This window comes from Equus asinus, chromosome 13 (genome assembly GCF_041296235.1).
Source record: "Equus asinus isolate D_3611 breed Donkey chromosome 13, EquAss-T2T_v2, whole genome shotgun sequence".
Taxonomy (NCBI): domain Eukaryota; kingdom Metazoa; phylum Chordata; class Mammalia; order Perissodactyla; family Equidae; genus Equus; species Equus asinus.
The window spans coordinates 42,166,889-42,181,747 of NC_091802.1; the positions used below are offsets into that span (position 1 = coordinate 42,166,889).

At 46.0% G+C, this 14,859-nt stretch overlaps 2 protein-coding genes across 7 annotated transcripts; one reads left to right on the forward strand and one right to left on the reverse strand.

Moving 5' to 3' along the window:
• Positions 1–1,512: 1,512 nt before the first annotated feature.
• PTGES3L (prostaglandin E synthase 3 like) lies at positions 1,513–5,993 on the reverse strand. 6 transcript variants are annotated; one of them, XM_044746219.2, is made up of 8 exons: positions 5,662–5,993; positions 5,178–5,291; positions 5,004–5,070; positions 4,800–4,898; positions 3,207–3,296; positions 2,426–2,479; positions 1,901–1,928; positions 1,513–1,715 (listed from the first exon to the last, which is right to left on the reverse strand). In XM_044746219.2, the coding sequence occupies exons 1-8, from the start codon at positions 5,667–5,669 to the stop codon at positions 1,708–1,710; spliced, it is 468 nt and encodes a 155-aa protein (XP_044602154.1). In that variant the 5' UTR covers positions 5,670–5,993; the 3' UTR covers positions 1,513–1,707. The 6 variants fall into 6 exon arrangements, with proteins under 6 accessions (XP_044602154.1, XP_070339403.1, XP_044602155.1 ...); XM_070483302.1 differs by having other exon boundaries at positions 5,178–5,313; positions 5,662–5,792; XM_044746220.2 differs by lacking the exon at positions 2,426–2,479 and having other exon boundaries at positions 5,662–5,804.
• On the forward strand, positions 5,968–14,645 carry RUNDC1 (RUN domain containing 1). Its single transcript, XM_014833669.3, has 5 exons — positions 5,968–6,705; positions 9,608–9,766; positions 10,777–10,975; positions 11,929–12,048; positions 12,423–14,645. The coding sequence occupies exons 1-5, from the start codon at positions 6,208–6,210 to the stop codon at positions 13,286–13,288; spliced, it is 1,842 nt and encodes a 613-aa protein (XP_014689155.1). The 5' UTR covers positions 5,968–6,207; the 3' UTR covers positions 13,289–14,645.
• The last annotated feature ends 214 nt before the right edge of the window (positions 14,646–14,859 follow it).

Below are 14,859 nucleotides of genomic sequence, written 5' to 3' on the forward strand. Positions count from 1 at the left end.
CGGGCGTGGACCTATACACTGCTCAACAAGCCCTGCTGTGGTGGTGTCCCACATACAAAATAGAGAAAGATTGGCACAGACGTTAGCTCAGGAAGAACATTCCTCAGCAAAAAAAAAAAAAAGAACAAGTTTAAAAGTATCTACTCTTTGACCTAGCAATTCCACTTCTAGAAATTTATCTTATAGATATTCTTGCCAAATATGTAAAGATCTACATTTTAAAATGTTCATTGTAACATTGTTTGAAAATTTAAAAAGACTAACAATGACATAAATGTCCCTCAATAAGGAACCAGTTAAATTATGGAAAATGTATTAAACTGAATACCATGTAGCCATGAAAAAGAGTTAGATCTATGTACTCTGATTTGGAGAGTTCCAATATTTATTAAGTGAACAAAAGCAGAGTGCAAGATGTACATAGTATGATTCCAATTGTGTACACACACACGCTGCATTTGCTTATATATGTATTAAATTTTAATATATATTATACTGTATATAAGTACATGATACTGCATATGTTTATGTTCCATATATGTTGTATATGTTTTATATGTTATATATAACTATATAATTAAATTTTTTTTTTAAGATTGGCACCTGAGCTAACAATTGTTGCCAATGTTTTTTTTTTTCTGCTTTTTCTCCCCAAATCTCCCCAGTACACAGCTGTATACCTTAGTTGTGGTTCCTTCCAGTTGTGGCATGTGGGATGCCACCTCAGCATGGCCTGATGAGCGGTGCCATGTCCGCGCCCAAGATCCGAACCGGTGAAACCCTGGGCCGCTGAAGCGGAGCGCGCGAACTTAACCACTTGGCCACAGGGCCGACCCCCTATATAATTATCTAATTATAGGTATTATGGAATTTATAACGTGTAGTGTATATACATATATAGATACATAAATTTATTGTAGAAACTGTTAACATTGCTTACCCTCATTGAGTGTAAATTCTACTTTACATTTTATACATTTCGATACTGTTTTACTTTTTTAAACTATGTCCATATATTACTGATAGAGATTTTAGAGTTTAATTTTTTAAGAATCTCAGTACTTTACTGTGCGTTCCAGGGTCTAGGTACTGCACTGTGTTTAAGTCACAGTTCAAGTACACATTAGGCACTCCAAAAATGTTGTGGATGAATGGAGTAGCTGATGGATGGAGGAATAAACAGACATGGTCATTAACTACTGTAACAATCAGCTTTAAAAGTATAAAGAGATTTCGGAAGCGTGTAGGAAGCTGAGGTGGGTTTCCGCCTGTTTCTAAGGGTCTTAGAATTAGCCATATAGTGAAAGGCTGGTTTCTGCTCTGAGAAATCAAAGCATAGAGCTGGGCATGGGGAAGTCCCCCGGCTTGGTTACAAGCCTGCTCCCAACATCTTCCTTTTTCCAGTTTCAACAATGAGGGCCAGGATCTGTGACACCCACCTCTCCCCTGAAAGGAACTATAGAGGGAGAAGAGGTTTGCCTTCAGGAGGAAGAAGTACAAGAAGGAAAGAGAGAACAGTTCCTAGAGATTTATTATAATCTATAAGCTTCTTTGCCTTTTGCTCTGCCACATACACACACCTGCTCAAACACTCAAGAGAGCCCTGATGAGCGGCCCAAACACAGAGAATATAGTCAATTGGTAGGAATTCAGAAGCCCCACCAGTCTACTCCTCTCGTATCCTGCCATCTGATGTAGCAGCCATAGTCAAGTGCCTAGGAGAAGAAATAAAGCTTGAGGGAGGACCATTAATAAAGAGCTTCTAGGAAAGCTCAGAGATCCCAAAGGACCATGGCGCACAGCCAGAGAACTGACAAAGGCCTAGGCCCTAGCTTGTCAGAGTGACTGGAAGATAGCCACAGCTTCCTCCCCAGCTCTACTGTCACAGGAGGTTAATTACTTGTTGCGTCGGCACTGTCAGAATCATCCTAGGAAAAAAAAAGACAAAAGCAACTGTAGAGTCTTCAAAGAGTGAACATTTGTGTTCACAAACGCTGCTCACTCCCTCCTGCTCTTCAAGTTTTCCTTTATGATTTTCTGAATCACATAACTTCTTGGGAGGCTAATACAAAAAGATTTAAACTTTGGAAAATAAAATAAACCACTGGTACTCAATAAACAGCACTGTGTCATGCACCATTTAGTTTCAGAATTTCAACCAACGCTACTGCTCCTTACAGCTGTAAAGATAGTCAACAGGGCCAGATCTGCTCTAGGAGGAAGAAGCAGAGGGGGAGAAGGAAGGGAGGAGAGTCTTGCTGGGGTTTTCTAAAGCCTGGAGAAGAACATTCAACCTCCTGTATCAAATTCAAATTCATCTAACATGCACTGAGAAGTGCCGTGTGCTAGAGATACAGGAGCTTTTTAGTATCTTATTTTTTAAAGCTAAAGGAAACTGACAGCTTGAGGGGCAGGCTTTACTTACATCCAGGTCATCCATGGCTGGGGGAGGTTTCTTGGTGCTGACCTTCTTCAAAAGCTAGTGGGAAGAGAAAAGTAGTCACAGAGATAAGAGGGGTGAGGGAAGACCAACCTGCATATTCACAGACCACAGGAGAATGGTCCCAGCCAGACAACTGCCTTGTCTTTAAAATCCCTACCACATCACTGGGACGAGTTGGAGAAAAGTAAATTTATCTCCTTTTAAAAGGAAATTTAAACACACACAGAGCACCCTCCTTACTAATCCAGGTTAGGGTCTGTTAGTGTTTTGCAACTTGCATAAATAGTAGCTGAAATTCTGAAACCAAATAATGTATGGCAGGGTGTAATTTATTGGGAGCTACTGATTTATTTTATGATGTGAATTTTTATACTGCTTAGTTTGAGCTTCCCATGAAGTTGTCTGGCTTGCGAAACACACACTCACATGCGCACGTGCATACACACACACACACAAAGAAAACAGAAGAGAGAACAAGAATTACAGAAAAGTAGTAAAAGGTTTTGTCAAACTTTTTCAGAACACAGGCTCTACTCGGTGAATAGTGAGTGAATCTATGTATACAATTTCATTAACAGAATATTCATTTCTCTCCTCCCTACTAAGTAAACATTGTACAAAATATGTAAAGACTATCAGCACCAGTGAGTAGGCTGCCTGGGGAGCTCATATATCTCTGCCTAGCCCTGATGACAATCCTCCAGAGAAATGTGTGCAGAGAGAGACACAGAAAATGATCAAGATGGGCAGACTATGGCATTACCTCTGCGTAATGTTCCACCTGAGCCAGCTCCACCTCTTCATCCCCTTCCCAGTCTCTCCAGTTATCAAAGTCCACAGACAACCACACTGGCTGCAAGAGGGAAGCATGGAGAGTCATAGCAGCAGGAGAAGAGCATAAAAAATGCGGACGTGTGCATAGGAGAGTGCTTGGGGGAAAGAGGGTCAATGGCGGTATAGTCTTCCCAACAGCACCCCTCTGACTAAGCCCCCTCCAGGCTGCCATATCATCATCTTCATCCACAAAGATTTTCCAGGAACCTACTAAGTGCCAAGCACAATGCCAGGCATTGTAGAGGATGAAAAAGCATAGAAATTCTGCCCTCCAAGAGCAGACTGGCTAGGGGGATAAGAGATCTGGAAAGATAACTATCATAAATCATCACAGGAGTCAACCAAGCTGCATTCCCTGGGGTCAGAGACAACCCTTTGAGGCCCATGTTCCAAGATCCCACATTTAGACAGGGAACGAAGTCACTCATTCATTTAATAGATATTTTTCTAACGCATACTTTGGGCCAGATTCTGAGCGTGGCATGGGGATTATAAAAATGTTCAATACAGTCCCAGCCATCACGAAGCAAATGGGGAAGGGAAATTAATTTTAATATAGTATGGAAAGGGTGGTGGTGGGTTATGTAGAGGATATTATGGGAACCTGGAAAGTAGCTCTGGGAACCAAGGCTTCTTGGAGTAGCAGGGCCCTGAAGGATGAGCAGGGGTTAGGTGGGTGAAGGTGCTGAAGATGGAGGCTTTCCAGGAAGAAGCCACAGCTTGAGCAAAGGCACGGAGGTGAGAAATAGCCTGGTGTGTGCAACAGAACTGCAAGCAGTTTGCTGTGGCTGGAATGTGAAGTTTGAGGCAGGGAATTATGGGACATAAGGCTGCAGAGGGGAAGAAGAGCCAGGTCATGAGCTTATATGTCATGCTATGGTGCATGGACTTCATTCCGAAGTGCAGAAGTTACAAGCTCAAATGCCTGCAAGAGTCAGAGAGAGGATGAAAAGGAGTAAAGTGAGGTGGTGCACATGCACCAGTTAAAGGTCCAACTCTAGGCATTTGGGAATTTAGACCAGTGTGGCCAGAGAGAGAAGCTGATAATCTGGATTTTTAGGTAAAATCTCCACATTTTTAAATGTCCGCAGCTAATCAAAAACTTTAAATGTCAGTAACCAATTAAAATAATTTTTAACACGGGAAAGATTGCTAAAACAAATTTGAGAGCCAGATCCAGCCAGCAAGCAATTTTCAACCTTTAGGGGAAAAGAAGCCACTGGAGGGTCTTAAGTGGGAGAGTGACAGGGTCAAATGTGTGTTTTACACAGACCATGCCAGGAGCAATGCAGAGGATAGATTGGAGGTGGGGCTGAAAAAACACAAGTCTCACTCAGTGATGGATGAGGCCTGAATTAGGAAGAGATGAAGTAATGGATTCAAGAATATTTAGGAAGTCAAATAGGCAGGACCTGGTGCATGACTGAGTGTTGGTGGGAAAGGAATCAAGAGTGATTCCCAGACCTAATTTGGGTACCTGGGTACATAGAGAGCACAGGACAAAGAGCAGGCCACTCCCCACCTTGATATCCTCCTTGGTGAGCCGGGGCCAGGCCACTTTCTCCTTCCATTTCCTCACAAAGCAAGTAATGGAGCGGCCAGAGCGCTTATCCTGGGAGTCCTGCCAGATAGAGAGCTTCATTCTTAGGGTCTGAGGTTCAGAATGAATCTCCAGTTTCCCTGGGCAGCCTTTCCACCCAGACCTTACTCTCCCACCCACCCTTACCTTGGAGTTCACCTTGGCATAGAACTCAATTTCATTGTACAATTCCACTCCATCGGCACTCTTGCAGCTGAGGAGACAATGCAGCTGAGGAGATGCTGAAGGCTGAGTGTGGGGGTATTAGGAGAAGGAAAAGGCTCCTGGGAAGCCAGGCTCTCCATAGGGGAGAGCTATTACCTGAACACAAGGCGGTGGTCTTCGATGAGCACATGGACATCGGTGCTATCCTCAACACAAAACTCCATGAACACATACTTGGGCCTGTCGTACCACAGGGTCCGGGCATGCTGCCTGAAGAGCAGTTGAGGTGGGGCTTCATGCAGGTGGGAGAGGGAAGACTGAGGGCATTCGGGAAAGGTGGAAGGAGGGGAAAATATAGGGCCATTTTATGCTTCAGCCCTGTCAAAGTGGAGCTAAATGAGACAGAAAGGGGGTGATGGGAGAGGGTGTGTGTGGTGAGGGGGACCTTGGGGAGAATCCGAAGTGCGAGGGTAGAGAGATGGGGAGTCATAGAGAACATTCAGGTCACACTTCCCCTCACCACCCCAAAGTTACAAGAGATCTACGGTCGGAGGTTCCCATGAGACCTGGCAGAACCTGGAGCGCCCAGAAAATGCGGGGCAGGGAATCTCCAGCGAAAAGGGCGGCCGGAAACACTCACCGTGCCATGGCGGCTCCCACTGCCCCGTGGCTTTTGGCGTCCGAGGCAGGGGCCGCTATCTTTAGATCCTGGGGACGCCCCCAGCAGCTGCCTCTCCTTACATGGTCAGGGAAGGGTTTAGAGGAAGGGGGAACGTGGCCCTATAGCCAAGGGATCCGCACTCGGGAGAGACTCTGAGAGAGCATAATCCCCGCAGCCCTTCCCATCTCGGGGTCTCCAGAAATGCACGGATTAGGAATAGACGACTCGCCCACCGGGACCAGGGCAAGGGCCATACTAGGCTCCATACACACACAGAATGACTTGTCCCGGCTTTGTTCACCTATTTCTCTAATGCTTAGTACACTCAGCTCCTGATTCACAGTAGGGGCCCAAACAAAAAATTATTGGCCCCAATTAACCCCCCGGGGAAGACCCGCCCCGGGTGACGTCTGAACTCGGTGACGTCTGAGCCCCGCCCACCCGCTCCTCCAGGTTTCCCAGCCCGCGCGCGGTTGCCATGGCAGCGAGGCGGCGCGGCTGAAGTGCGCCGGCGCTTCCGGGAAGATGGCGGCTGTCGAAGCGGCTGCAGAGCCGGTAACGGTGGTGGCAGCCGTCGGGCCAAAGGCGAAGGACGAAGAGGAGGAGGAAGAGGAATCGCTGCCACCGTGCGAGGCGGTGCGCTGGGCCCCGGTGGGGGCGGTGGCGGAGGCCGGGCCTGGGGCGGCTGCGTTCTCGGAAGAGGCGGCGGCCGAGGAGCCCGGCGCGGCCCCAGGCTCCCCGCCCGACTCGCCGGGCCGGACGCTGCAGCGGCTGCGGGCCGAGCGGCGGCGGCTGGATTCGGCGCTGCTCGCGCTGTCCTCGCACTTCGCGCAGGTGCAGTTCCGCCTGCGCCAGGTGGTGCGCGGGGCGCCGGCGGAGCAGCAGCGCCTCCTGCGCGAGCTCGAGGACTTCGCCTTCCGCGGGTGCCCTCACGTCCTGGGTTACGGGGGCCCCGAGGACCCCGCCAGCGACGAGGGCGACAGGCTGCCAGGGGACCGGCCACGGTTGCGGAGCGAGGACCAGGTGAGCAGCTGGGGCCGGCCCCCGAGGGTTATAGGAATAGGGGGCTTGGGTAGGTGGCGATGCTGACGCGGACAGAAGTAGACGTGGTGAGAAGCCCAGCGATCTAGGTGATAACGCGCGTCAGAGACGAGGAGACTGGAGACAGTTGGGCGGGGCCTGCTGAAGGGCAGAAGGACAGAGCGGCCTGGGAATGTGACGGTGAGAGGTGTCCACCGAAGGTCTGGAAAGAGATGCAGGTGTGATGAAGTGACGGGCAGAGGAGCGGTGAGCGAAGAGAGTATTCAGAGGGCAACAGAGCAACCGAAGCAATGCTGCTCTCGCTCGCCTTGCCGTCACCTCATAAAGTATCTAAGTCCTGAACACATTTGCTGATAGAGTACCCCAACCCTGGGGATTGGAAAATTGGCAAGTGAGTTGGAATCTGTGGAAATTTAGATCTGATCCCTGTCCGTGCTTTCCTGGAATCTAGAGAAAGTCTTTAATCTTTAGACTCTTGTCTGGGTGAGAACTTTGGTGAACTTTAGGGTCTCTTGGTAATTGAAAGAAACAACACCTGATTATATGAATTTCGTAATGTTGGTATTTTAAGACTCCTTCCCCATCGTGCTTAATAACTAGGCATTCTAAATGAGGTCCCTTTGGTAACTGAAGATCCAGTCTGTTAGCCTGTACTGAGGAGTAGTGAGAATCTGTATAACATACCAAAGGAACGTTTCCGTATAGTCTTTGAATCTCTGAAAGTGCACAATTGTAGGTAGCTTGTTGGAAGGGTTGAGGAGATTCGGTGTCTTTTCTCCACCATTTTATTCTTCAAGTTACAACCCACATGTGGCTTTCTTCTCACTTAAACTAGCTTTAACCAAGAAGATTTATCAGTAACGGATACTGACTGGTTTAATTTGAAATGTTTCCAGTGCAATCCTGTGTTTATTGTTCCACCCTTCTCTACACATATCCACAGCTCCTTGCACAAGGAGCAGCCACCTCAAATTGCCAGACTTTTAAGGAATAGAAAAGATAGAAGGAATTACTGTGGGCAGGCTCTGTTCCGGTATGAAGAGCACTAAAGTTTCTGCGTGGATGTGGTGCCCTTTTCCTTGTTCATTTTCACTTTCAGAAACAGAATACAACTTAAAAAAAAAAAAAGCGTAGTGCTCAAAACACCTAATAAACAGCTGTAATCTTGTGCGTGTATATTGACACATGAACAGGCAATGCCAAAGTGGGGGGACATGTTTGAAACAACGGATTTACTTCTTATCAGTTCCAAATTTTTTCTAACCAGTATTTTATCTCACTTCGTACTGGAAATTCTTTCTGTTATTTCCTGCCTTGTACCAGACCTCATTCTTCTTTCCTGTTAACCTTGTTTGCCCACATTCCAGTAAATATTGTACTGTAACTACCATGGCAAGTGACAGAGTTCAGCAGACATACTCATGAAAATGGAATCAGGATTTATGACTGGTTTCTTTCTTCCTTGGCTCCATAAAGTTGGGATACAATGAAAACACAAACAAAGAAAGTTTCTCCAGCTCTTTCTCCCTAGACTGGTTAGACAACTTCTTCCAGTCAGAGTTCATTATTTGGATGTCATTCTGTGCCTGATTCAGTTCAGTAACATACAACAAATGAATATTGAGAGCTTACCCTGTGCCAGGCACCGTGCTAGGCATTGGGGGTACAAAGTCAAGGTCCTTGCCTATAAGGAGTTCCTAGACCAGGGGAGACAGAATCCTAAACAAAGAATTATAATATGACATGAGCTAGAGAAGTGTGTACAAGATACAGAGGAGAAAATGATCCGTTCTGCCTGGGGAAATCGAGGAAATGTTCTCTTAAAGGGTAGGTAGGCCTGCAGTAAGTGGGAGAGAGGAACAGGGTTCTAAGAAGAAACCGGAACGCTCAGAAAGGATTGGAGAGGGAGTATCCTGAGAAAAGGCTTACTTTCATGTTGAGCAAAGCTAAAGCAAGAGGATTGCTTTTTAAATAGCTTGAACAAAAAGTTAATTTGTTGTTTTTCATTTGTTCTCTCATGCCATACTTCTGGAGAGCTTGGTAAGTACCATTTTAAGGTTAAATTTAATATCCTGTAGACTTCTACTTTATAATGCAGCCTTACACCTGCATGATAATGCTCGTTTTGCTTTGTTTTGTTTTTGATACTCAAGAAAGGCACAGAACCAGTGTTTTACAATACATTGGCAAGACTTTACCACCCTGAAGGGTTTTTAATAATTTAAATGCAGAAACCACCTGGTGGTCAACAGTGGGAAAAGGAGTCACTGGTTAGGGAAACTTACCAGACATTTTTTTTTTTTTTAAACATTGTTACCTCCCTCCGCCATTACTTGGCTTTTGGATTTTTTTCACTGTCCCAGGCACCTGCGTTTATTCTTTTTATTTTTCAGAAGTGTATGATACATTGGAGGGGCTTTGAATCTTAAGAAAACTGGTTATGAGTTATAAAGCCTTTCTCTACACTCTTACCTCCAGATTCTCTTGCAAAATTTGGCTGCACGAAGTATTCAGGAGTTGTTCTGTGGTAATTGGCTGTGGAGGATGGCATGTTAATTCTTGGGAGGCTGTCTTGTCTAACATAAATTGTGTTAATTCTAACTAGACCTTTGACCAAGAAAAACGCAGTCTTAACAAAGGCCCCATTGTATTCATATCCTATTTCCAATGAGAGACAAATACTTTCTTAAAGAAAACACACATTTATTAAATTGCCCTGCATGAAATATTCTTATTTTTAAATGTGTTTTATGAATTCCATATTTCGTGTGGATTACTTGGAAACATCTCATGTTTTACTAGGCATTATTGGCTTGACAGTATTCTTAATGTGCCTGAATTTTCCTTTTCCTGTGAAATAGACCTAAGTATTTTCTCGTCTTAGAGTGAGCAGGAGAAACGAGAACGTCTGGAAACCCAAAGGGAGAAGCAGAAGGAACTGATCCTGCAGCTTAAAACCCAACTAGATGACCTGGAAACGTTTGCCTATCAAGAGGGCAGTTACGACTCCCTGCCACAGTCCGTGGTCTTGGAAAGACAGCGGGTGAGCAGACACCAGAGGCGCCTCCGCCACTGCCTAAGGTTACCTTAGCCCTTCCAGTGTTCACAGGACATTCTTTACTAGCTTGACCCTTGTCCTTACTGAGAATCCTTTTGCTGGCCCAAATCAAAGGGAAGTTTTGCTATTACCTTGGACCAGTCTTTATTCACACATGGAAACACAAGTTCCAAAGCTTTATAATATAATGATTGAGCTCTTTCTGTGGTTATTATTAATAATAATAGCAATATATAATCATAACAATAATAATGTCTTTCATTTGATCATTAAAATAGTTTTACTTGGGAACATCGTACAACGTAACTAGCTTTTTTCCCCACGACTGGTTTATAAATATTCCAGGAATCCAGAGTGACTTTAATGCTGTATTTATTTAAGCAACACCTGAGAAAAGTAAATCTGCTGGTAGAGATACAGCTACCACCTCCCCTGCATGTTTGTCTCTGCCTGTGATGTGGCTGTTTTTCAGGCCAAGGTGGAGTTACATTACCTGGGTTTCAAATTGTTCCTAATATTGTCACTAGGATATTTTGGCTGTAATGTACTTTGATGTTTTCTAGAGATTTTTCTTTGGTTGCCTAGAGTAGGGCAAGACCAGATGAGAAGGATTAGAAACTAAGAAAAATCAGTGTTTATTCTCTTGGAGGCCTTGGGGGAAGCTAAATGTGAGGCTTTTTGGATCATGAGCCACTTGGGACTGTTACCACTGTTGTTCTCCTGAGTGACAGTTGCCTGGCCTGGTAGAAAACTTGCAGTGAGAGGAAAATTTCTATCAGAGAGGAACCAAGGGTTCTTGTTACGGTAAGAGAAGTAAAGCCTTTGTGTCCTCAGCTTGATCAACAGCTGCACCATTTTCTCTCACAAATTTGGGAGTTCCGTGTGTCTTTAATTGCCATTTAAGGCTAGGAGGCATACTAGTTAAGATTCTCCTTCTTCCTAACCTTTTCCCTAAAAATTCCAAAGGGTGTGCTCATTGCTTGTGGTCTTGATAGGTGGTCATAGATGAGTTAATAAAGAAACTGGACATGAACCTGAATGAGGACATCAGTTCACTGTCCACTGAAGAGCTCCGGCAGCGTGTGGATGCAGCTGTGGCTCAGATTGTCAACCCAGCCCGTGTGAAAGAACAGTTGGTTGAGCAGCTGAAAACTCAGATCCGAGACCTCGAGATGTTCATCAACTTTATCCAAGGTCAGAGGAGGGGATGGGAAGAGAAGAGTGGACAGATGTCGTAATAATTCTGTGTATTCTGAGTATGATACCTACAGATGCCAGTTCTTGTGATCTTGAAGAGGTTTGATCACTCAGGGAGCCCGCATGGTAGAGTGGAAAGAACGTGGATTTTGGAACCAGATAGTTAAAATCCCTTCTCTGCCACTTACTGGCTTCGTGTCTTTGGGCAGATTACTAACTTCTTTAGTCCCACTCTCTTTATCCATAAAATAATGATTCATGCTTCTTTCACTCAGCAAATATTTATTGAGCCAGCTACTGTATGACAGTTACTGTCCTACACAATTAAGATAATATTTGTAAAAGTTTTGTCATTTGACGGCCGGCCCGGTGGTGCGGTGGTTAAGTGCGCATGTTCTACTTCGGCGGCCCAGGGTTCGCCAGTTTGGGTCCCAGGTGTGGACGTGGCACCGCGTAGCAAGCCATACTGTGGCAGGCATCCCACATATAAAGCAGAGGAAGATGGGCACGGATGTTAGCTCAGGGCCAGTCTTCCTCAGAAAAAAGAGGAGGATTGGCAGATGTTAGCTCAGGGCTAATCTTCCTCGGCGGGAAAAAAAAAAGTTTCATCATTTGGTAGGCACTGGTAAATATTATTTTTCCTTTAAAAATCTGCCATAGGCTCCGGCCCCATAGCCGAGTGGTTAAGTTTGCACACCCTGCTTTAGTGGCCCAGGGTTTCACCAGTTCAGGTCCTGAGCGCGGACCTAGCACTACTCATCAAACCATGCTGAGGCGGTGTCCCACATGCCACAACTAGAAGGACCCACAACTAAAATATACAACTATGTACTGGGGGGCTTTGGAGAGATAAAGGAACAATTTAAAAAATCTAAAAAAAAATAATAATAATAAAAATCTGCCATAAAGGGGTTAAATAAGTATCTCATCTTTGTAACTTCTGATTACAGATGAAGTGGGAAGCCCGTTGCAGACAGATAGTGGACACTGTGAATGCAAGGCCAGTGGGAAGACAGGAAATGGCTCCACCAGACCTGGCAGCAGCAAACTGCCCCAAGGAAACAACAAAGGTAAGTCCAGCTTCCAGAATTGGCAAGTCTATAGAGACAAAGTAGCTTAGTGGTTGCCTCAGGCTTGAGGGGTTGGGGAGAAGTGGAGAATGGGAAATGCTATCAGTATGGGGTTTCTTTTGGGGATGATGGTTGTACAACTCTGTGAATATTCTAAAAACCACTAAATTGTATGGTATGTGAATTATATTCAATATAGCTGTTATTAACGAAAACAAAATACTAAGTCCAGCAAAAAAAACAGGTGGCTCTTGGCTTCACGTGGGACCCATACTATATCTCAGAAGCAAGACTTGATCTCAGCCCGTGACTTGTTGAATGTACCTCTGTGCCGTCATGGCCATAGCTGATGAGTCGTTGTGTTTCCTAAACAGCGAAGGCAGAAGATGTGAAGAGAGTTCGAGAGACGGGGCTGCACCTGATGCGGCGAGCGCTGGCAGTGCTTCACATCTTTGCTGTCAGCCAGTTTGGTTGTGCCACAGGCCAGATCCCGCAGACCCTGTGGCAGAGGGGCCAGGCTGACAGGGACTACTCTCCCTTACTGAAGAGGCTGGAGGTATCAGTAGACAGAGTGAGGCAGCTGGCCTTGAGGCACCAGCCACACAACCACGTCATCACTTCCGCCAACCTCCAGGACCTCTCTCTGGGAGGCAAGGATGAGCTGACCATGGCTGTGCGGAAGGAGCTGACGGTGGCTGTGAGGGACCTGCTGGCCCATGGACTGTATGCCTCCTCACCAGGGATGAGCCTGGTCATGGCCCCCATTGCTTGTTTGCTGCCAGCCTTCTCCTCGGCCCCCGAGGCCATGCACCCCTGGGAGCTCTTTGTAAAGTACTACCACGCTAAGAACGGCCGCGCTTATGTGGAATCCCCAGCCCGGAAGCTCTCCCAGTCCTTCGCCCTGCCTGTTATGGGAGGCACTGTGGTGACCCCCAAGCAGAGCCTACTGACAGCCATCCACATGGTGCTGACGGAGCACGACCCCTTTAAGCGCAGCGCAGACTCAGAGCTAAAGGCCTTGGTGTGCATGGCACTGAATGAGCAGCGTCTCGTGTCTTGGGTGAACCTCATCTGCAAGTCGGGATCACTCATTGAGCCCCACTACCAGCCTTGGAGCTACATGGCACACACAGGCTTTGAGAGTGCCCTCAACCTGCTCAGTCGCCTCAGCAGCCTCAAGTTCAGTCTCCCTGTAGACCTGGCCGTGCGCCAACTCAAGAACATCAAAGATGCCTTTTGATAGGAATGTCCTGGCCCTAGACCGTCACCTTGCTTGGTAGGGACAGATGGTTAGTCTTCTGGGATAGGAGCAAGGAACAGGAGGAGAGCTTACAGACATCTTCCCTAGCCAAAGGACTGCAAAGTCTGTTTTCCCCACCCACTTAGTATCTCAGAAAGAAATACAGGGGGGGAGGGGGGGTCAGAAAAAAGCAATGCTGGAGATCCTCTTGTTAAAAGGTTCTGCCCTGATGTGTAACCACAGTGTACATGTGGGCACATATAGTTGAGCCTGTGTGAAAGGAATCAGTCATGACACAGTTAATGCACCAACTTGTCATGCCACATCTGATTTTTAGGAACCCCAGGTTGTTCTAACCATTCTCTTTATGGCAGTGACTGACAATATGAGTGAGTTCTTGCTCTGGAAGACATTCGACTTGAGGCTCCTGTGAGTCAAATCGGGAGCCAAGATCCGGGGAAGCTGTGTATGTTCCATAGCTGCCTCTAAAACTGGGAGCGTGAATATCTCAGAACAGCATTTCTAAGAACGTTAAGCACAAGTTGATTTTGTTATGAGCCCTTTTCATGTAGAGGTAAGAACTGGAATCTGTTCCTGACAAGGTGATCCTCTTACAGTACATTGATGGTCTCTTGGTTTTGCTGCTGGTTGTTTATAAGGAATAACAACCGTTGTCTGGTACCATGTCCTCTGGCAAGTAACCTTTCCTCTGCACACCTCCCAACAAGACGCTGACACAGTCTGCTCAGGAGTAAATGTGGTAGAGGTATGCTCCCTGAGAGAACCCTTGCCACCTGAGTCAAGTTGGGATAGGAATACACATGGGTGACCAGCAGTGACTCTTCCTGGGGTTGTGATTCTACTTGTCCTGGAGGCTGGATGGTGGCCGAGGTCTAATCATGCGATAGGTACTACAGCAGGGACAGGGATCCAGCAGATCTCAGTTGACAGACAAGGGGGCTGAGCATTTCATTGTAAAACTGACTCTGGAGTGGTCCTATTTGGTCTTGAGTATTTTAGCCTTTTTAGTTCATGTTTGTCATTCAGCTTGCATACTGCTCCAGGACTGACCAAAGAGGGGCAAAGTGTATCACTTTCTGGAGGATCAAATTGGCTTCCAACACTGATTCAGCATTGTTTCACGTATTAAATAGCCAGCTGTCCTTTATGTGAGCACTGTTACGTAGTGCATTTTAACCTAATTTTTTTCACAACATGTTATTTAAGGTATATTATTGATAATTCATTAGAATTAGTCCTCTTTCTGTGTGAACAAGAATAAGTGTAAAATGTGAAAAATAATCTATCTGTGGTTGCTAATAAAATCATAGTATTTTGTGTAGTTTCTCTGCAAAGACCTTAGAGACCCTTGGCTTTGGTTTGTATGTCTGTCTGGGTATTATCAGCCCATCTGATCCAGCTCATATTTCCTTGAGTGATTTCTGGCCCCTGGCCTTTCTGCCTCCTCTCTGCTCTGTGCCCTGCATCAACTGCCAGCTTTGGTGGTGCTTTTTTCCTCTTGAACAAATTCACTAAAAAGTGCCCTTGCATTATCATCCCATCTCGCCCAG

What these genes read in the sequence shown, in the direction of transcription:
- PTGES3L (XM_044746219.2), bottom strand. An exon ending in ATGCCAAGGTGAACTCCAAG is followed by an intron (nt 4,899 to 5,003) that starts GTAAGGGTGGGT and finishes TCTATCTGGCAG; the next exon opens with GACTCCCAGGATAAGCGCTC. An exon ending in CAGCCATGGATGACCTGGAT is followed by an intron (nt 1,929 to 2,425) that starts GTAAGTAAAGCC and finishes TTTTTTTCCTAG; the next exon opens with GATGATTCTGACAGTGCCGA.
- RUNDC1 (XM_014833669.3), top strand. Translation starts at nt 6,208, where the DNA reads ATGGCGGCTGTCGAAGCGGCTGCAGAGCCGGTAACGGTGGTGGCAGCC. An exon ending in GTTCATCAACTTTATCCAAG is followed by an intron (nt 10,976 to 11,928) that starts GTCAGAGGAGGG and finishes TTCTGATTACAG; the next exon opens with ATGAAGTGGGAAGCCCGTTG. An exon ending in GCCCCAAGGAAACAACAAAG is followed by an intron (nt 12,049 to 12,422) that starts GTAAGTCCAGCT and finishes TTTCCTAAACAG; the next exon opens with CGAAGGCAGAAGATGTGAAG.